General features: G+C 42.0%; 1 protein-coding gene across 2 annotated transcripts in view; it reads left to right on the plus strand.

The window, feature by feature from the left end:
• INTS1 (integrator complex subunit 1) overlaps positions 1 to 21,814 on the plus strand; it is a 190,185-nt gene that overhangs the window by 123,658 nt on the left and 44,713 nt on the right. For both annotated transcript variants that reach the window (XM_053694669.1, XM_053694668.1), the window contains 3 exons: positions 8,162 to 8,292; positions 15,120 to 15,207; positions 15,288 to 15,514. In XM_053694669.1, the coding sequence (XP_053550644.1) occupies positions 8,162 to 8,292; positions 15,120 to 15,207; positions 15,288 to 15,514 (446 nt within the window). The remainder of the gene's footprint in view (positions 1 to 8,161; positions 8,293 to 15,119; positions 15,208 to 15,287; positions 15,515 to 21,814) is intronic.

Raw genomic sequence — 21,814 nt, forward strand, 5'->3', positions numbered from 1 at the left:
TGCTTCTTGCCCCTCTGTAAAATACCTTTTCTTTTCATAAGGCAGGGAGAGTCCACAACTTCATTCCTTATTATTGGGAAATACAACACCTGGCCACTAGAAGGAGGCAAAGACACCCTAGCCAAAGGCTTAAATATCCCTCTCACTTCCCCTATCCCCCCAGTCATTCTTTGCCCTTCGTCACTAGAGGAGGATGGCAAAGAAGTGTCAGAAGATTCGGATAGTCCTTAATCGGGTATGTTCCCTTAAAGAGGGGACTGGAGATTTAAGTAATCATATAAACCTCTCAGTGAGAGTATTGATGAAAAAAGAGTCTGGAGATGCAGGGAAAGTTTTTCTGCGAAACCATCCAGACTGTCTAACAACTCCTGAGCAATCAGTGTTAACGAGTTACACTGCTTGCTTTTCCACACTCAGGTCCCTGTCAGAGCATCACTACAAGGCTGTCACACTTGAGAGGCTGTATCTGTTCCACATCACGGATCCTGGAGGGTAAGTCTGTGTTATTTTCATATAGCAGGGATGCCTTATATAGGGTCACAGTGTGACTCCTCTATACCTCAGTAGGATCAAGGGTTAATATCTCCTCAGTGGGAGTTTATTGGGAACAGTTTGGGGAGTTTATATACTGCTTTAACATTTGTGAAAAACGTTTTCAGGGCTCATATAGACTGTGTACTTTTGGCTGGAACAAGCAGGTTTCACTTTCACTTTTGTGAGTTGCGCAACTCCTAATAGCTTTGCACACTTTTTTCATAGCAGGGGAGGTCCTGCCTTGCGCACCATGTGACCGGGTGCGGCTTCATTCACTTCCTTACGATCCTGCTGCAGACAGCACTCCTGAGGAGCGTTTCTTGACAACTTGTCTGGGTCTAGGAGGTGGTGAGTGCCCCAGCCATTGGTTTTGTAAAGGTGCCTTTCTATATTTCAAACGTTTATTTTTGTATCCTTTTTCTCTTTCTACTGTGGAATTACATATCTACTATGGAGGACTCTGATGATATGTTAGAAGGTTCCACTCCTTCTGTAGTGCTTAATAATACCTGCTTATATTGTGAGGACCCCTACAATATTTGAAAATACTTGGGACTGTTTTTCCTAGCCGGGTGAACGGTTAATTTGGAGACCAGACCAGCACTGGAAGGGAGCAGCTGTTTTGCCGAGAGGGACACCAGTGAATCGTTGTAATCTCACCTCATATGCTTGAGGGTTAATCTTGTGAGTGCAATCTTATTGTAATAAAGATATTGTTGTTGTTTTATTATAATACTACACTTAGATGGTGTTTTTTCTGCGCTTTGTGTTCTAATCTTTAGATCCGGGGGTTGTGTGAATCTTTAGACACTACACCAGTGCCCTTTTGAGGAGCTGCAGACACAAGTGTATAAACCCGCAAACACAGAAACCGAAAGAAAGGGAAAACCCTCTAAGATAAGACTTTTGAGATTTTCTGTGGGGTCTTTATCAATTGAACGATTGGATTATGTGTTATGGTCTTACAAGTATTTATATTTTTTACTAATCTGATATTATGTATTATTAACTATTTAACTATTTGTTTTATTATATTCTGTACTTTTTTATAGAGTTTTTCTTAACAAGTGCTTGTGAGAGTATACCCCTTTTTCAGCCATATAGAAGGGGAAGCGGTGCTCTATTGTTTTAGTGGAGTATTATATTGTGAGGAGGCCGTGGTTTGCCTGTCTGCTCAATTTTGTTCCAATTGCCTGGGTACTGTTTTAAAGTGTAAGAAGGGAGCTAAATCTGCTATTAACCCTAGCGCTGTTAGTCCCTCTGAGCCATCAACGTCTCAGGTTTCTGTGAACCGAGAGATTACTACCCTTTCTACCCTAACCGCTTCACATGCAGTTCCCCGCGGCACAGCTATTTCTCCATCTGGAGGGGGCCTTTTTCCTGCGGACTTTGCCGCACAGTTACAATCGGTGGTGTCCGTGGCCCTGAGTGCCCTACCTATCTCTGGGAAACGTAAGAGAAAGGTTAAACACAGTTCTCCTGTTTTAGATTAATCCAATTTCCAATCGGATCTAGCTTGTATGTCCCAGCTATTCGAGGATGAGTTGACCTCTGTGGTGTTGGAGACTTCTATTACTAAATCTCCGACGGAGGAACCCTTCTTTAGATTTAAAATTGAACATCTGCGTTTTTTACTGAAGGAGGTCCTGTCTACGCTAGAAGTTCCAGAGGCTAAGCTACCTGAGGAACCTAAGATCCCTAAGTTAGATAGGGTTTATGAAGACAGAAAGGTTCCACAAACTTTTTCTGTCTCAGTTCGTATGGCGAACATTATTAGTAACGAATGGGAAAGAATTGGAACATACTTTTCTCCCTCGGCTACTTTTAAAAAATTGTTCCCATTTCCCTGACTCTCATTTAGAGCTGTGGGGCTCCATCCCTAAGGTGGATTGCACCATTTCGACACTAGCTAAGCATATTACTATCCCTCTTGAGGATAGCTCTTCCTTTAGAAAACCTATGGATAAGAAGTTGGAAACTTTCATAAGTTTCCTAAGGGGAATGTTCCAACACGCAGGATTTTTATTTCAACCAGCAGTGGCCGGGGCCACCACCTACTGGTGTGAGTCCCTGTCAGAACTTATCGAGGTGGAATATCTTCTCGAGGATATTCAGGTTAGAATTAAAGCTTTAAGAGTAGCTAATACTTTCATCTCTGATGCGAATATGCAGATTATTCGCCTGAATGCTAAGGCTTCAGGTTTTGCGGTCCTAGCCTGCAGGGCTCTCTGGTTGAAATCTTGGTCTGCGGATATGACTTCTAAATCCAGACTCCTTTCTCTTCCTTTCAAGGTCTGGACTCCATCATTTCTATCTTTACTGGAGGGAAAGGTGCAATTCTACATCAGGATAAGAAGAACAGACCTAAGGGACGGTAGTCCTCTAATTTTTGCTCCTTTTATTCGGACAAATCCCAACAATCTCAATCTTCATCCAAACCCGAGCAGCCCAAGAGCACTTGGAAGCCTGCTCAGTCCTGGAACAAGTTAAAATAGACAAAGAAGCCCACCGATAACAAATCGGCATGAAGGGGCAGCCCCCAATCCGGGATCGGATTGAGTAGGGGGCAGATTGTTGCTTTTCTCAGACGCTTGGTTTCAGGATGTTCAGGATCCTTGGGTTCTGGAGGTCGTATCTCAGGGATACCAGTTAGGGTTCAAATCTCATCCGCCCTGGGGCAGATTCCTACTCTCCAGACTGTCTACAAGACCAGAGAAGAGGACAGCCTTTTTAGATTGCGTAAGGGATCTATCCTCCTTAGGAGTAACAGTCCCGGTACCTGCATCAGAAAGAGGTCTGGGGTTCTATTCATACCTCTTTGTGGTTCCCAAAAAGGAGGGAACTTTTGTCCAATTCTGGACTTGAAGCGCCTAAACAAATTTCTAAGTCTCCCCTCCTTCAAGATGGAGACTATAAGATCAATCCTTTCCTTGGTCCTGGAAGGACAGTTTATGACTACCATAGATCTGAAGGATGCATACCTTCACGTTCCAATTCACAGGGAACATTTCTAGTTCCTGAGATTCGCCTTTCTGGATCAACACTTCTAGTTCATAGCACTTCCGTTTGGCTTAGCTACTGCTCCAAGGATAATTACGAAGGTTCTGGGGGCTCTTCTAGTGGTTGCCAGAACCTGAGGTATAGCAGTAGCTCCTTACCTGGACGATATCTTGGTACAGGCACCATCTTTTCGTTTAGCAAGGGATCACTCAGACTTTCTTCTAAGTCTTCTTCGGTGACATGGATGGAAAATAAACTTGGAAAAGTGTTCGCATACTCCAAATAACAGAGTGAATTTCCTTGGCACAGTTATAGACTCGGTGACCATGAACATGTTTCTAACAGATCAGAGATGTTGCAAGCTAGCATCAGCATGTCTTGCCCTCCAGACCGGAGGTGAATGGATTCATAGTATCTTGTATGGACATCATTCCCTTTTCCAGATTCCAGACCTTTACAGCTATGCATGCTGAGACAATGGAACGGCGACCATTCAGATCTGTCACAACAGATAGTTCTGGACAGCCTGTCAAGAGACTCGCTCTCTTGGTGGCTTTGTCAACATCACCTGTCGCAAAGAACGGGCTTCTTGAGACCGTCCTGGGAGATTGTGACTACGGATGCCAGTCTATTCCGCTGTGGAGCCGTTTGTGGTGCCAGGAAGGCACAGGGACTGTGGATTCAGGAGTCCACTCTTCCGATCAATATCTTGGAACTCCGGCAATCTTCAGTGCTCTAAAGGCTTGGCCCCTCCTGGGTTTGTCCCAGTTTATCAGATTCCAATCAGACAATATAACTTCGGTAGCCTACATCAACCATCAAGGAGTAATGAGAAGTTCCTTAACGATGAGAGAAGTTTCTCAAATCCTAGAATGTGCGGAGGCCCACAACTGTATGCTTTCAGTGATCCACATTCCGGGTGTGGACAACTGGGAAGCAGACTTCCTCAGCAGGCAATCCTTTCACCCAGGGAAATGGTCTCTCCACCCGAGGTCTTTGCAGAGATATGCAACAGATGGGGAATGACGGAGATAGACCTCATGGCCTCCCGTCTCACTGCCAAACTACCCAAGTACGGGTCGAGATTGAGGGATCCTCAAGCGGTTCTAATAGATGCCCTAGCAGTTCCATGGAGCTTCAGACTCTATATTTTTCCTCCATTACCTCTTCCCCCTCGTGTGGTGGCCTGCATCAAACAGGAGCAAGCATTGGTGATTCTAGTTGCTCCATCCTGGCCGCGAAGGACTTGGTTCGTGGATCTGGTGGGGATGTCCTTATCTCCTTTGTGGAGGTTACCTTGTCACAGGGACCTGCTGATACAGGGACCTTTCCTTTATCAAAATCTAGATTCTGTGATGCTGACTGCGTGGAGATTGAACGCTTAGCCTTAGCCAGGAGAGGTTTCTCTGAGAGTGTCATTGACACTGATTCAAGCTCGTAAGCCAGTTACTCAACTCATCTACCATAAGGTGTGGCAGACTTACCTGCACTGGTGTGAGGAGCATCGTTTTTCTTGGCATAATGTTAAAGTTGCCAGGATTTTATCTTTTCTCCAGAATAGACTGGGGAAGGGTCTATCTGCTAGTTCCCTGAAGGGACAGATATCGGCCCTGGCAGTGTTACTGCACAAGAGATTAGCTGAGCTTCCAGATGCGCAGTTCTTTATTAAGGCCCTGACTAGGATCAGACCTGTGTTTAGAAAGATGGCTCTGCCATGGAGTCTCAATCTTGTTCTTCGTTTGTTGCAGCAGGCTCCATTTGAGCCCATGCATAATGTTGAAATTAAACTGTTATCTTGGAAGGTTTTGTTTCTATAGGCTATTGCCTCTGCTCGCAGAGTCTCCAAGATTTCTGCCTTGCAATGTGACCCCCCTTATCTTGTTTTTCATGCTAATAAGGCGGTTTTTCCATACTAAGTTAGGTTTCCTTCCTAAGGTGGTGTCAGATCGCAGCACTAATCAAGAGATTGTTGTTCCTTCTTTGTGACACAATCATTCTTCGGCGAAGGAACAATTGCTTCACAATCTAGATGTGGTTCGTGCTTTTAAAGTTCTACCTTCAGGCTACTAAGGAGTTTAGACAATCTTCATCTTTGTTTGTCATCTATGCGGGTAAGCATAGGGGTCAGAAGGCCACTACGTCTTCCTTGTCTTTCTGGTTGAGAAGTGTCATCCGCCTAGTTTATGAGACGGCGGGACAACAGCCTCCTGAGACGATTACGGCTCATTCCACTAGATCAGTAGCTTCTTTCTGGGCTTTTAAAAGCAAAGCCTCAATGGATCAGATTTATAAGGCAGCTACCTGGTCCTCCTTAAATACTTTTTCAAAACTTTACAAGTTTGATGTGTTTGCTTCGGCTGAAGCAGCTTTCGGGAGAAAGGTTTTGCAGGCTGTGGTGCCCTCAGATTAGGGTCCGCCTCTTTTTTGTTACCTCCCGTTATTCCTTCAGTGTCCTCTGGAGCTTGGGTATTGTTTTCCCAACAGTAAGTGTAATGTGAGACTAAGCACTTTGGGCAATACTTAAGTCACTCTACACATAGGTGCTCTAGCTCACCTGAGGAGGATATGATACTGAAAATTGAGTGAGGAGCGCCAAAAGATATGTAAAATATATATTTATATATTAAAATGTAGAAGATACCAATAAGTACATATTAGATAAACATTCCAATGTGTGGATATAAAGAACAATAAAATCACAATATTGATAAAATCACAGTAAAAAAAATGCTGAAACAATGCTAAAAACAAGCTGTAAGGGGCACCTTAAAAAGAGAAAAAATAAATAATTGAATGTCTCTGGTCCCTGACGTTCAGTAGGAAAAGTCACATCAAAGAAATATCCAAATGTTTCTGTGTTCCAATATTGTGGTGCTCCGGTGTGTACTAGTGAAGAATCCAATACTTAAAAACCAAAAATAGGAAATAGTGATCCTAAAAATTGACAAATGTGTCAAACGTGGAAAAATAGAATAGATGTGAAAAAAATATATCAGAAAATGAATAAAAATTAATAAAATGAAAAAAATTGTGTATTAAAGTGTATTGGCCGTTTATCTATCTCACAGTCTATTGTCACTCACTGTATCATTCCGTCTGATACTTCCAGCAGTTTTTACCTTAATATTTTGAGCCGAGATGTATTTAACACTCCCACAATGATAACGGAACTAACTGGAAGTGATGTACGTTCCTTCGTCACTTCCAGTTTCGCGTAGTTATGCAACGTTTATTGTGTTCCGTTGTAAACAAATCGTTTGTGTGAAACATCTAATCATGTCAAAATATAAGTAAGGAATGAAGTCATGGACTCTCCCTGCCTTATGGCAAGAAAACAAAATGTATGCTTACCAGACAAATTCCTTTCTTTCCTGGCAGGGAGAGTCCACAACCCCGCCATGTGACATATCAGCCAGCTTGGCCAATGGAAAGCTGTGCCATGCAGCAGATTGAAATGAATTGAAGGGAGCTCCCAATTGCAAATCAAGCTGAAGGACAAGACAGCGCATGCGCCGTAGGTTAAAAGAACTGTGTTAGGTAGATGTTACTAGTTTCTGTCCAGGGGGGAATGGATCTCGCTATATGCTGTGTTCTGAAGTATGCTGGGTTTCAGGTGACTGGTGCGCATTGTATCTCATGTATAGAGAGGGCGGGACCTCTCTGTACAACACTACACTACAACAAGAAAAAAGTAGGGGGAGCAGAAGAGCTGGTAGGAAATGATTAAATCTTACTTATATATTACATTTATTTATAAAAACTATATAGCCTTTAAGGTCTTCTAGTAATATAGATAGCAATGTCTCATTGGAAAATAGCATTATTTATTTAATTGTAATGCTAAGTTCACCTTGCTATTGCATTTGTAAACGAAAGGGCAGTTTGGAAACTGAATAATGGATGCTCTAAAGCAGTTTTTCATCACTAGATCTTAGGAAACACAAATATGTTATAAAGATAACTTATTATTCTGCTAGCAGGCTTTTCTGAGTGTTCTCCTGCAATGTGAAGCAAGAATAAAAAGGTGTATGTTGTCTAATCAGGTTTTTATTGATTGCAAATAGGGCCACCGTAGTATACTTATCTGACACTTATTTTAGGTTTCAAAAAACCTGTCAGCAGTTAATTTGTAACAGAATATGAACATGGCTGGCTCAAGGGGCATCACATAACATTAACTTCTCTTAAAAAACATTGTTATACAGAATATGCTTTTCCTATGTGCTGCCCCTTGGTCCAAATTTTTGTAATTTCATTCTGAACTTGTGAGCTTTTCATTTGCTGTTAGAAATGGAAGTGCACAGCACTGTTATATTCTACACAGCCATTGGCTGCACACTCTAGTGACCTATTTATAACTGTCCCTAATTGGCCACAGCAGAGAAGGTAACCTAAGTTACAACATGGCAGCTCCCATTGTTTTATAGACACTAAAAATGTACACTTATTTTGTCAATATTTAAACAGCTAACGAAACTTTAAAAAATACATCTGCATGTTAATCTCAGACTAATCTTTTCTTTGTCTGCATCATTCTATCTAGCATTTATTTAGTGTTCATAAATGAGAATTCCTTTTATCTGCACTTGAACTGAATTTTGTAATTTTTTTCCATTTTGTGTTTAAGGTGAAAGGTTCATCTGGATCACATCCTCCATCTTTTCGCCCATATCTATTAGCACTTCTTACTCATCAAGCCAACTGGACTACAATACATCAGTGCATTAGTATCCTGCTTAGCAAACAACGAGAACAACGGTGGGATTCAAATATTAACTATTGATAACATTAACATTTTTTATTACATTTTTGCTAACTTTTTAAAGGAAATTTTATAGTGCAACCAAAAACTTTTTTCTTTATTCTTTAATGGTACATTTTGCTCAAAAATGTTCTATCACTGATATGAAAAAGTAACGTTTAACTATGAGCATTAGCAGTGAGTACTTAGTAGGTAATTAGCATTAGTAGGCAGTTCACAACGGATACTACTTGCTGTATTCATTTCAATTTAAAGGGATAAGAAAATCAATATTTTTCTTTCATGATTCAGGCAGAGCATGAGATTTTAAACAACTTTATAATTTACTTCTATTACCAATTTGTCTTTGTTCTCTTGGTATCTTTTGTTGTAAAGCAGGGACATAAGCTTAGGTTCTGGCTTTGCAAGAATAATATCCATTTGAAAGAGCGCTAGATGGCTGCTCTTTTTCCTGCAATGTAGTGCTCCAGGTGCCTAGGTTTTATTACATTTAAAATCACTGTTTTCTTGCCCCCCCCCTGCAACAAAAATTGCAGCTGTTTCTTAATAATGATGGTTGGGGGAGGGGGAGTCTGAGTACAAACTCTTTTTAAGATGCAGACTTGCTCATTATCTGTCCTCATGCATTTGGACCATTTGGTTAATCCGACTGCTGTCTATAGCTATGTGGTATTTGATATAATGCATTATAACCTGAGAGTTTAGGGATTAGCTCTCACAAGCATATGGTCCTGCTCGCCACGTCTGTTACATGTGTTAAACGCAACTTCACTGTTGCATTGTTTTCCTTTTGAGGTCACTGGGATCTTCACACAAGTTGAGATTATTGGACAATACCCTTTACCAACACATATTGTTACACAGTGTAAATGTATGACTTTGGTTACATTTTGTTTATTTCCTATGTGAGCACTCACTTTTTAAAGTGATTGTAAAGTTCCTTATCTTAACACAAAATATATACCAAGTAGTCTGTACGACTTTCATTGAGTACCTTTTTCTAACACGCTTTATTTGAAAAATATTTACCATTTTGTGAAGGTAAACCTAACGCCGTTCCTCCGCCCGCATCTCATCCTCCATCTAGCTGAGCGATGACGAATCCAGCTTCATCCAATCATTGCATGCCCCACATGGTGTCCGGCTCGTGGGGCATGCAATAATTGGATGAAGCACAATGTTATCTGTATGGCACACATGAATTAGCGCTGTCTAGCAGTGAAAAACTGTCCAAATGCACTGAGATAAGAGGCGGCCTTCAAGGGCTTAGAAATTAGCATATGAGCCAACCTAGGTTTAGCATTCAACAAAGAATAACAAGAGAACAACCCTAATTCAAATATAAACATAAATTGGAAAGTTGTTTAAAATTGTCTATTTGAATCATGAAAGTTTAATTTTGACCTTACTGTCCTTTTAATTTGTGTCATACAAGCCATTGCTAGCTCGGTGTAGTGTGTGAATATCGGTGCACAGGACCTTACAGCATATGTGCATATGCCTTTAAAACCCAGTAATACTAGAAACTAAAGGGACACTGAACCCAAATATTTTCTTTCATGATTCAGATAGAGCATGCAATTTTAAGCAACTTTCTAATTTACTCCTATTATCATTTTTTCTTCGTTCTCTTGCTATCTTTATTTGAAAAAGAAGGCATCAAAGCTTTTTTTTTGTTTGTTTTTTTGGTTCAGTACTCTGGACAGCACTTTTTTTATTGGTGGATCAATTTATCCACCAATCAGCAAGGACAACCCAGGTTGTTCACCAAAAATGGGCCGGCATCTAAACTTACATTCTTGCATTTCAAAAAAAAAGATATCAAGAGAATGAAGAAAATTTGATAATAGGAGTAAATTAGATAGTTGCTTAAAATTCCATGCTCTATCTGAATCACAAAAGAAAAAAATTTGGGTTCAGTGTCCCTTTATGAAAGTACAGTATATGGCAAAAATGCTTGTATTTAAAATTGAAATCCACCAATGCACATTTAAATTTTGACATTTCTTTCCCTTTAACTCATTATTTGAGGATGTAATTGTTTGTTTGTTTTCTGTCCACAAGATGTCACTGTGCTATTAATTATCTTTTCCACAGCAAATTTTGCCAGCCAGGTGGAATTAGGAAGTAACCCATTGTGAACATTGTAATACTTTGTAATATTATAACATTTTATGCTATCTAAAGTGCACACTAATGCATAATTTATCATTATTTTTCTTTATTGAAAAAAATATTGAAAAAGAAATTTTGAAAAAATAATATTGGCTATTCCTTTGAGTAGCAGGGACCCAAATCGGTGACACAATGTGCCTTGGCTGCCCTCGCTGCTTAGTTTACAGCACTGGTTTTCAAACCTGTCCTCAGGCCTCCCCAACAGGCCAGGTTTTCTGAATTACCTTGGATGGGAGCCGGTGGTTAGTAGCTCAGGTTGTGTGCTCCTATGATTGTACTAGAAAGTCAGGCAGCTTGGATAGTGTTGAGGTGCAAAGCGTAAAACAGGCAGAAGAGAAGAAATAAGCCTGAGACCGTAAACTGATTACATATTAGCCGTGGCAAAGTTTTATGCAAATATAATTGTAGAAATAGGTAGAACTGTGTCTTAAAGTGAAAGTAAAGTATCCACAACCTCTATGCCGCACCGAAAAATACATCTTAAAATATGTTGAGTTTAATTAATCAGTTTTTTAAAAGCTCTATTTTTATCACATTTATTTACCTTTCAAGCCGCAACACTATATCGCCTTTCCTCCACCCGCCTCCAAAAAAATCTTATCTTTTGTGATGACGAATATCGCTATACCTAATTTTATTAGTCCCCCAGTGGCGTCTGAAAATCTTCAATTTACGCCCCTACCCATTGCGCATGCGTCTCTCATTGAATTTACTCCCTGTATAGAAGCGCATTCATGAGACACGCATGAGCATTGACCTCAACAGGGAAACCCAGCTAATTGCGTGGCGTAGAGTGTATTTTTGCGCATTCGCAAGAAATGTTAATTCTCGAGAGCGAGCATGGATGATGACGTATAGAGCGGGTGGGACCACTATTACGTGTAGCATTAAAAAAACAGGAAATGAGTGGGGTGGGGGCGGAGGAACCTAAAAGATGGTATGAATGATAAAATATTAAAATTTTGAAAATAATAACGAATTTAAAAAAAATAAGTTAGCGACTACATATAATGTTAGTATGTGAATCCATGGCATTAATACAGTGCAGGGAGTGCAGAATTATTAGGCAAATGAGTATTTTGACCACATCATCCTCTTTATGCATGTTGTCTTACTCCAAGCTGTATAGGTTCGAAAGCCTACTACCAATTAAGCATATTAGGTGATGTGCATCTCTGTAATGAGAAGGGGTGTGGTCTAATGACATCAACACCCTATATAAGGTGTGCATAATTATTAGGCAACTTCCTTTCCTTTGGCAAAATGGGTCAAAAGAAGGACTTGACAGGCTCAGAAAAGTCAAAAATAGTGAGATATCTTGCAGAGGGATGCAGCACTCTTAAAATTGCAAAGCTTCTGAAGCGTGATCATCGAACAATCAAGCGTTTCATTCAAAATAGTCAACAGGGTCGCAAGAAGCGTGTGGAAAAACCAAGGCGCAAAATAAATGCCCATGAACTGAGAAAAGTCAAGCGTGCAGCTGCCAAGATGCCACTTGCCACCAGTTTGGCCATATTTCAGAGCTGCAACATCACTGGAGTGCCCAAAAGCACAAGGTGTGCAATACTCAGAGACATGGCCAAGGTAAGAAAGGCTGAAAGACGACCACCACTGAACAAGACACACAAGCTGAAACGTCAAGACTGGGCCAAGAAATATCTCAAGACTGATTTTTCTAAGGTTTTATGGACTGATGAAATCAGAGTGAGTCTTGATGGGCCAGATGGATGGGCCCGTGGCTGGATTGGTAAAGGGCAGAGAGCTCCAGTCCGACTCAGACGCCAGCAAGGTGGAGGTGGAGTACTGGTTTGGGCTGGTATCATCAAAGATGAGCTTGTGGGGCCTTTTCGGGTTGAGGATGGAGTCAAGCTCAACTCCCAGTCCTACTGCCAGTTTCTGGAAGACACCTTCTTCAAGCAGTGGTACAGGAAGAAGGCTGCATCCTTCAAGAAAAACATGATTTTCATGCAGGACGATGCTCCATCACACGCGTCCAAGTACTCCACAGCGTGGCTGGCAAGAAAGGGTATAAAAGAAGAAAATCTAATGACATGGCCTCCTTGTTCACCTGATCTGAACCCCATTGAGAACCTGTGGTCCATCATCAAATGTGAGATTTACAAGGAGGGAAAACAGTACACCTCTCTGAACAGTGTCTCGGAGGCTGTGGTTGCTGCTGCACGCAATGTTGATGGTGAACAGATCAAAACACTGACAGAATCCATGGATGGCAGGCTTTTGAGTGTCCTTGCAAAGAAAGGTGGCTATATTGGTCACTGATTTGTTTTTGTTTTGTTTTTGAATGTCAGAAATGTATATTTGTGAATGTTGAGATGTTATATTGGTTTCACTGGTAAAAATAAATAATTGAAATGGGTATATATTTGTTTTTTGTTAAGTTGCCTAATAATTATGCACAGTAATAGTCACCTGCACACACAGATATCCCCCTAAAATAGCTATAACTAAAAACAAACTAAAAACTACTTCCAAAACTATTCAGCTTTGATATTAATGAGTTTTTTGGGTTCATTGAGAACATGGTTGTTGTTCAATAATAAAATTAATCCTCAAAAATACAACTTGCCTAATAATTCTGCACTCCCTGTATATGAAAATTTACTTTCACTTTAATTTGGAGGAAAATATTTTTGCTTTCAAAATGTTGTGGCACACACTATTTAAGAAACACTTTTACTGGAGCACATGGTTCTAACAATTTGGTAAATATAAGGCAAAAACAGCTACTTCAATATAAAGTTAAACAATTTTATTTTTAAACAATACACTCCATCAGGTTAAAGGGATCACTGTCATTACGTTACAGTGCAATATCCCTTTAAGCTATCTCACTATTATTATAATGCTCTCGTCCTATCATTCTTTCAGCCTCTTTTCAAACATTCCTTTCTTCAGAGTGATTTGAATTTGTTTCTGCTGATATTGACTTTCAAGATAGAAATAGTTTTTGGCATTGTCCTCAGTTGTGAAGAGTGTCCGGTATTGGGGCTCTGTATATTTGTGTTTTTATTTATCAGGAAAAGGTGGTTTGAAAGATCTCCCTTATGTTTCTTACAAAGGCAGTGATTTCTTTGAATATTAACACTGAGATTGTTGCTCCGTACTACTCCTATGAATGATAAGGACGGTGCCCTACAATGGGCTTGAAGTAGCTAGACCCCCAAGTTAGGTCTTGACAAATGTTTTTAAAATCTAGTCCAGAATTTTAAATTTTAGGAGCCATGTGCCTGTAACACAAGCGCATCAGTGATTTTACCCCTTCATTGCCTGGGAAGGGAGGAGAGAGTACTGAGCTTAGCTGCTACATGAACACTCAGCAGACAATAGAAGTATCAAGCTAATGTGCAGGTATACACCGGAAAGGGGCAAGGAGTGGTAATGCCCCACTCTTTTTACTGAGTATCAGGTGTTTTGTGTAGGCCCCTGACCATCCAATATTTGGAGGCTACAATGGGTATTACTAGGACACATTTTTTTTCCCTGTGCTTCATTGAATCTTCTTCTCTTTCCAAAAAGGGCTTTTGCTTGAGTGTATATGAAGCTATATCTGAAAAGCTATGTTGTATATGGAAGTAGAGTCCAGAATGTTTTTATTTACTGCAAGTCACATTATCGTATACCACTGATGACTAAATGAATTCAAAGGGATAAGAAACCCAACATTTGTCTTTCATGATTCACAAAGAAAATACAATTTTAACCCTTTGAGTGCTAAGCACTTTCCCATCTGGGTGCTAAGGTGATTTAAGTTTTTTTTTTTGTTTTTTTTTAAATTGAAAAAAAGAATTTTTAACTTTTTTTTCCCCCATATCCACAAAACTTACACCGTTGGAATGGTTAGGTGATTACCTTTCCAACAATGGGTCTTGGGGGTCTGTAGCTGCTTAGATGCCTGAGATACAGGCATCTAAGCAGCATGCCCCCTTTCCATATACTTTATATTGTACATTTTTAATAAAGTTGGGCGGTGACATCATCACGTCATTGCGCGTGACGTCACTGCACAAAACGTGAAGCCCCGGCAATGCCTGTCACTATGCAGGCCCAATCGCCGGGGTAGGAGTGGGTGAGAGCCCCCAGATCTCCCTCAAGGTGGGAGAGTGCTAGCGAGGGCTCAGAGCTGTCATTAGCACCAGAATGGGAAACTCTGTAACGGCTCGGAGCCATCATTAGCACTCAAAGGGTTAAACAACTTTCCAATTTACTTATATTATCAAATTGCTTCATTTTTTTTTTTTTGGTATCCTTTGTTGATAGAACAGCAATGCAGTACTGGCAGTCAGCTGGACAGATTATGTAAGCCAATGACCAAATGCATATATGTGCAGCTACCTATCAGCTGCTAGTTCACAGTAATTCAAGCTTAAAACAGAGACACATGACTCTAGTTAAATTAAGGTTTCGGGCCTGGATTTGCATTGGGTTTTATTTCTGCACACGACAGAATGGACTGGACCTTACTCTTCCCGTTGTAATAATAATAATGTTTGTTGTCTCCATTTTGCTGTATTGTTGAACGTTTTTTACAATAAAGCTTGTTTACAAAAAAAAAAAATACAAAAAAAAAATGTACTTTTACAAATTATATCCGTTTGTTTTACAAAATGATTTTGGTTTGGCCCATCAGGTTTGACCCGTCGGCTTCTCTGGACTTCTTGTGGGCATGCATTCATATTCCACGTATTTGGCAGGGAAGGGACCAACGCATTCCACAGGTAATGTTTTATTGCATTCACATCTTAATTCCTTGCAGCCACACTGTGCTCTATTATTAATAATTGTTCTCCCCTCACAGAAACGTCGAGACGAGTTTGTATTGCACCTAAAGCTGTCAGAACTTATCTGTCTAGTGGACCTCATTATATCAGAGTCTGACACTAGAAGCCAAGGAACTGAAGACGTTTCTTGTTCCACGATCCAGACACGCTTACCGTTACTGCTTAATTGTTGCCACGATAATCCAGAAACTCTCAAAAAAATTACAGATCATTTGACCAATTGCATAAAGCAGTGGGGAAATAGGTAAGACCTTATATATGTGTTTGTAAACAGTTCTCTGCTTTATACCTCCATCTCCAGCATCTGCTCTAGGTTTCTGTCCTCCATGAGCTCACCTTTTGATTTTAGTCTAGTTCTCAGACTTCCAATTCTTCTTAAACGGGAAAGTCCACAGCTGCATTCATTACTTTTGGGAATTCAGAACCTAGCCACCAGGAGGAGGCAAACACACCCCAGCCAAATGCTTCAAATACCTCCCCCACTTTCCTCATCCTCCAGTCATTCTTTGCCTTTCCTTACAGGAGGTTGGCAGAGAAGTGTCAAAAGTTTGAGAGAGTCTCTTGTGGAGGGTAGTACTCTTCGACATGGGACTGGGGTTTTAAGTTATTCTGTCAGCCTCTCAGTGAGAGCATGGATGAAGGTTAGAGTCCGGAGATGAAGGGAGAGTCTTTCTGCGATACCATCCCGACTCATATTAACAGCTCTTTAGCCATCAGCGTTGACGAGTTTCGCTGACGAGTTTCGCTGCCTGCCTTTATTCACTCAAGTCCATGTCAGAAGTGAGGCTACTATCTGTCACACTTGAAGGGCCGTGTTTCTGTTCCACAGCGTTGATTCCGGTAAGATTGTTTCATTTTATTTCATTATGTGAATGCGATGTTAACGAGAGAAGGTAGGGTCCCAGTGGGACTTTTTTTTATCTTAAATAGGAATCATGGGTTAATATCTCCTGAGGGGAGTTATTGAACAGGGGGGACTTTAATCATGTTTGTTATATGGTTCTATATGCTGATGTGTAGTAATACCTAGGCTCATGGCTTTTCGGAACATAACGGCCTTACCATCAATTGGCGGGATCTCTTGAGATTGCGCGCCTTTTTGTGACTGGCACGGTGCACCTCGCGACCGGGTGCGGTTAAGTGGTTTTCTACTTCTGTATGCTGACTGTGTGGCGACAGAGTCTACTCGTGGGTTGTCTGATTCACAGTAGGTGGTGAGTGCCCCAGCCATTGGGGGTGTAAAAAGGGTGCCAGTTAGTGTTTGTCATTTTTGTAATCCCAAGATTATAGAGGATTCCGATTTATTAGACACGGATGTCTCCGATACGGAGAATGCGTCTTGTGATGAATATGAAATGGCCCGGGTTATCCATGCCATCAGTTATGTTTCAATTGCCGTTTTAGAGTACTCTCTTCTCCCGAATCAGGGACCTTAGAGTGCATTGAGCCATCCGCCTCCGAGGATTTCATGTCCTGTGAGGCATGTGCCCCAGAACCTTCCTTTGCTACGCAAGCAGGTGTCTCTATGGCCTTTACTCCTCCGGACGGTGGCTTGTTTGCTCCAGAGGTTACGGCACGGTTCCGCATGGCCATTTCTATGGCGCTGACTCATTTATATCTCTCAAGTGAAATATATTTTTTTTTTAATAACTTTATTTATATAGTTACTGGCTCCACCACAACATGAGAACAATATATACAGAGTCACTATTACTTAAGCACAAATTGAGAAGCAAATGCTGCTAACAGCAAGATTGGTTCCACATTGCTACAGAGTCCAGCATTTTTCTATTATAACAAACATAAAACATAAAACAAACATTAACTTAACACATAACAAGGGTGAGAAAGCCCTTGATCAAACCCTCCACTCCAGGGGATAGAAGTGGGGGGGGGGGGGGTACTCTCACCCCGGCACACAGGGGAAGAAAAGGCAAGTGTATCAGGGCCGGATGAGGTCTAGGCTTAGAAGTGAGATATGGCCTAGCTCTCAAGATGTGGAAGTTGGGGGAGGGAGACACCATCTGCCATGAAGGTTTTCTTCCAACATGAACAAAGAGTTACGGAAGGGGTAGATTATCCTATTTCGCACCTGTGGGGATACATGTAAGAGATAGAGTTCCCATTTATGTATGAAGACTTTAATTCTTTTCTCTAAATCCCCCTGTACATCTGATTGTTCTATAAGCACTTGGTTGTGTATGGCATGAAGGAGCTTTCTAAAGGGGGGGGGGGGGCTTATTAGACGCCCAGAATTGCAAGATTAGTCTTCTAGTAAGGAGCACTACAGAGTAGAGGAATTTTCGGTATTTCGATATTACTTCGAAATCGTGTAAAAATATAATGTTGGTGGACGTCAAGGTTACTCTGTCGCCCAAGACCCTTTGTAACCAATAGCCAAGTTTACCCCACAGTCCAACAAGTTTGGGGCAGTCCCAAAGGAGGTGTATAATGTCCGGGGACGGGAAAGAGCACTTACTACAGCTGTCAACTGCCTGCGGTACCATCTTAGCTCGAAGCTTCGGGAGAATATATGCCTGGTGGAGGAGTTTAGTGTGGGCTTCCCTCGAGTACGCCGAGAGAGTGGCCATATGGACCCTGGAGAAGCTATCAATTAGGTCAGACATGGTGATAGATATTGTCCTTGTTCCCTGCCATTTGTCGTGTATTGTCTGTAGAGCCTGTTGCTCCAAATGGGCCACTATCTCGTTGTATATGTTGGTAATTGAGTGTGAGCCTCGTAGCGTAGCGCTGTATAATCTATCTATACAGGAACTAGTGTTCGTGAGCTGGTTAGTAGTAATGAGGGCCCTAACATAGTGTCTACATTTGAAATAGGCAAACATGGTGCCCGGTGGAAGGTTGTGTGTCTCTCTCAGAGCCTGGAAAGGTAGGATTTGCAATGTAGTGGGGTTAAGAAGTTGCACGATAGATGTCAGCCCAAGGGTCTCCCATATGTGGAAGGCCCGTGTAGTGTATCCCGGGATGAATTTGGGGTTCCCTTGGAGAGGTAAATATTTGGTGGTCTCATGGTCAATTTTCCAGAATCTGCACATTCTGTGCCACGCTCTAAGGGGGTCCCGAAAGAGTATGCTTTGAGAGATGTGGGAGGGGAGGGAGGATAGTTTAGCATGTGGTAGATAAGCTGCATTGAGAGGTGCAATTAAGTCCAGTTCCACGGCGGGGCTAAAGTAGGTAGATTTGGTAAGCCACCCCATGGTCAGTTTAGCTAGCGTCGCCCAATTATACCATTGGATATTTGGAAACTTAAGGCCTCCCGCATTCACTGACATAGATAGTTTAGTTTTACTAATCCTATGCTTCCTCTGGCTCCAAACAAATGAGGCAAATATAGTAGTAATATTTTGAATGTCTTTATTGTGGAGTAGGAGAGGGAGCATCTGCAAGGGATATAAAATTTTTGGAAGGATGATCATTTTGAGAAGGTGAATTCTACCATGTAAAGTTAAGGGGAGCCCCCGCCAGCTTCTGATAAGAGCCTGGGTACTAGCTATGACTCTAGGAATATTGAGGTTGTAGAGGAGCATAGGGTCAACATGGAGTTGGATGCCTAAATATTTAAAGGACCCAGCTGTGACATGTACGTTAGTGTCGCTAAGTGTGCTATTTTTACTATTTTGGAGCCATGTGACTTCCGATTTGTCAATATTTATTTTATAACCAGTGAATCTACCAAAGGTCGATAGAATTTCCAACAGCCCAGGCAGATTCATGGCAGGATCGCTCACATAAAGTAGCAAGTCATCTGCAAAGAGAGATAGGTGAAGGAGTTGTGAGTGAATCCGAAGGCCAGGACAGTGTTGGCGTATGTAACAGGCTAGTGGCTCAATTGCCAGATCAAACAGGAGCGGGGACAGTGGGCAACCCTGCCTGGTTCCCCTACCTAGCTCGAAGGAGGGAGACAAACCGTTATTTATGATTATGGATGCCGAGGGAGAGTCGTACAGTCTTTGTATGACCTCTAGGAAATGCCCCGTTATTCCAAATTTGGCCAGCGCTGTATAGAGATGGTCCCATTCCACCCTGTCAAACGCCTTTTCAGCGTCTACAGCAAAAAAGCAAGCGTCAGGCAGTGGATTATCTATGGAGGATACTTGGGCTTTGTGATAGTGGTCAATGACCGCAAGCGTTTTTCTCAGGTTGAATACCGAGGAACGATGCTTGACGAAGCCCGTTTGATCGGGGTGCACCAGAAAGTGTAGCACCTCTGCCAACCTATTAGCCAGGATTTTAGTTAGTAGTTTATAGTCTCCATTTAGTAAGGAGATCGGCCTGTAAGAGGAGGGCACCGTGGGATCTTTATCGGGTTTGAGTATTACACAGATGTTTGCGTCAGAAAATCTGGGGTCAGGGACAGAGGCCACAGAAAGATACGCAGAGAAAAGGGTCGCTAGAGTGGGGGCTATGTCAGAGGCTAAAAGTTTGTAGTACTCTGCGGGGAGACCATCAGGTCCCGCCGCTTTGCCAAGTTTGATGCGTTTAATGGTGTCTATCACCTCCCTCGGCTGAATGGGGGCATTAAGAGAGGACAATTGGTCCTGCGTCAAAGTAGGGACACCCACATTATTCCAGAATGAGCATTTGTCAGGTTCTGAAATCTCTTGCTTAGAGTACAGGCTGGTGTAGTAAGAGACGAATTCACGCATAATTGTCGGGGTGTCGGTGCATAATTTTCCCTCAGCAGCCAGCGCTGGGATATATGTTTTAGGTGTAACCACCTTGACCATGGAGGCCATGGTTCTACCAGCCTTGTTCCCATATCTGTAAAACTTCCCCTGTCTATGAATAGCATACGCGTTATCTACCATTTGAATATGTGTATCTCTCTCCTTTTTGAGGTCGTAGTACTGTTGTCTAGTTTGGGGTGAGGGATGAGAGAGATAGTTGTTATACGCAATTGCAAGTTTTGTTAACATCTCGTCTGTGATTTTCTTGCTCTTGCGGTTGTGATGTGAGGTATAAGCTGTAATTCTTCCTCTCATAACAGCCTTAGAGGCATGCCAGAAGAGGTCTAAATTATCTCTGTGTTGTGCATTATCTGCATTGTAGTCTATCCAGAAAGAGCGTAGTTGTTGCCGAAAGTCGGCGTTATTGTAAAGGAAAGAGGGGAATCGCCAAGTTTTCTGTAGGTTAGTTGGTGGGGTGAAGTCCAGAAGGAGCAGGATAGGTGCGTGGTCTGATATGGTCACAGGAAAGATCTTAGTGAGAGGGACATGTGGTGTGAGGGCGGGAGCAGTCAGGAAATAGTCAATCCTAGACATGGTATGATGTGTTTTAGAAATGCAAGTATAGTCTTTGTCTGTTGGGTTGCGCAATCTCCACAAGTCCACTAGTCCTAAGTCAGTTTTGAGTCTATCAATAAGTTTTACCTCAGCTTTCTGTCTACGTGATACGGTTCGTAGGGGCGGCCCAGTCGAGACTTCCACAAATCTGTCAAGCGGTAAGAGTTGCGTCATATTAAAGTCGCCCCCTACGATTATTGGGAGCTCACCTCTCTTCGCTAAACAAAGTTTTAAGTGTTGCCAAAAGTGGGGCGAGAGAGTATTCGGGCCATATACATTGCAGAGTAGATATGATTTTGATGCAATACTGAGAGTGGTAATTATGTAGCGTCCCCTAGGATCTAACTGTGTATCTTTGAAAGTGGCAGAAAGACCTTTTCTAATCAAGATAGCTACTCCCCTCCTCCGTCCCTCTGTTGGGGTATTAATAACCTGCCCCACCCATCTAGTTTTAAGCTTGTCATGTTCCTCCTGAGTTAAGCGGGTTTCCTGTATGAGGGCTATGTCAGCGTGTATGGAGTTTAAGAAGTGCAGTATTTTACTGCGTTTAGCGGGGGATGTAATGCCCCCCACGTTCCACGAGACTATATTACATCGTACTGCCATACAATGTGTAGTAGAGGAGACATTAATTGGGGCATGGTGGAATAATCAAGGGAGAGGGGAAGTAGGGAGACGGCCTCTCTCTCCAATGCTGTCAGGCAGTGGAGAAGTGTGTCAGAAGGTCTGGTAGTGTGTGCCAGGGTGCAGTACTTACATAAACAGAGAGGTGGGAGAAACCAAGGCAACAGCTCACAAGACCACCAAAGCTCGGACATTCTCCGCAGTTGGTGTCCCCCGGAGTGGAGGCAAGAATTCTGATGGAGGCAGAGAGAGAAAAGCATCAACAGGGCACAAAACCACATTCCCAAACCCTCACCAGGTCCCCATCCCATTCCACCGGTGCTACCAGTCACTTCGCCCATGTGGGAAGGAGAGATCAAGGTCACCTCTCGGTTAATGCATTTGAGTGGAGCACCGGGGGAATAGTAGACATGCTGCAGTAACAATGTAGTTAAGGACATACAGGCACAGAAAAGTAATATCCAAGCCCAACATTTCAAAACACTTAGTTTAGGGGTATTTCCGTTATCCTGGTCTATAGCTAGGCCTGGGCCAGATGAAGTACAGGGCATGGGGGCTTTCAAGTGCAGCTCGGGAGGCTCCTGTGCACTGGGAGATAAGATGGTGGCTGAAAACTT

This window comes from Bombina bombina, chromosome 11 (assembly GCF_027579735.1).
Source record: "Bombina bombina isolate aBomBom1 chromosome 11, aBomBom1.pri, whole genome shotgun sequence".
NCBI lineage: Eukaryota > Metazoa > Chordata > Amphibia > Anura > Bombinatoridae > Bombina > Bombina bombina.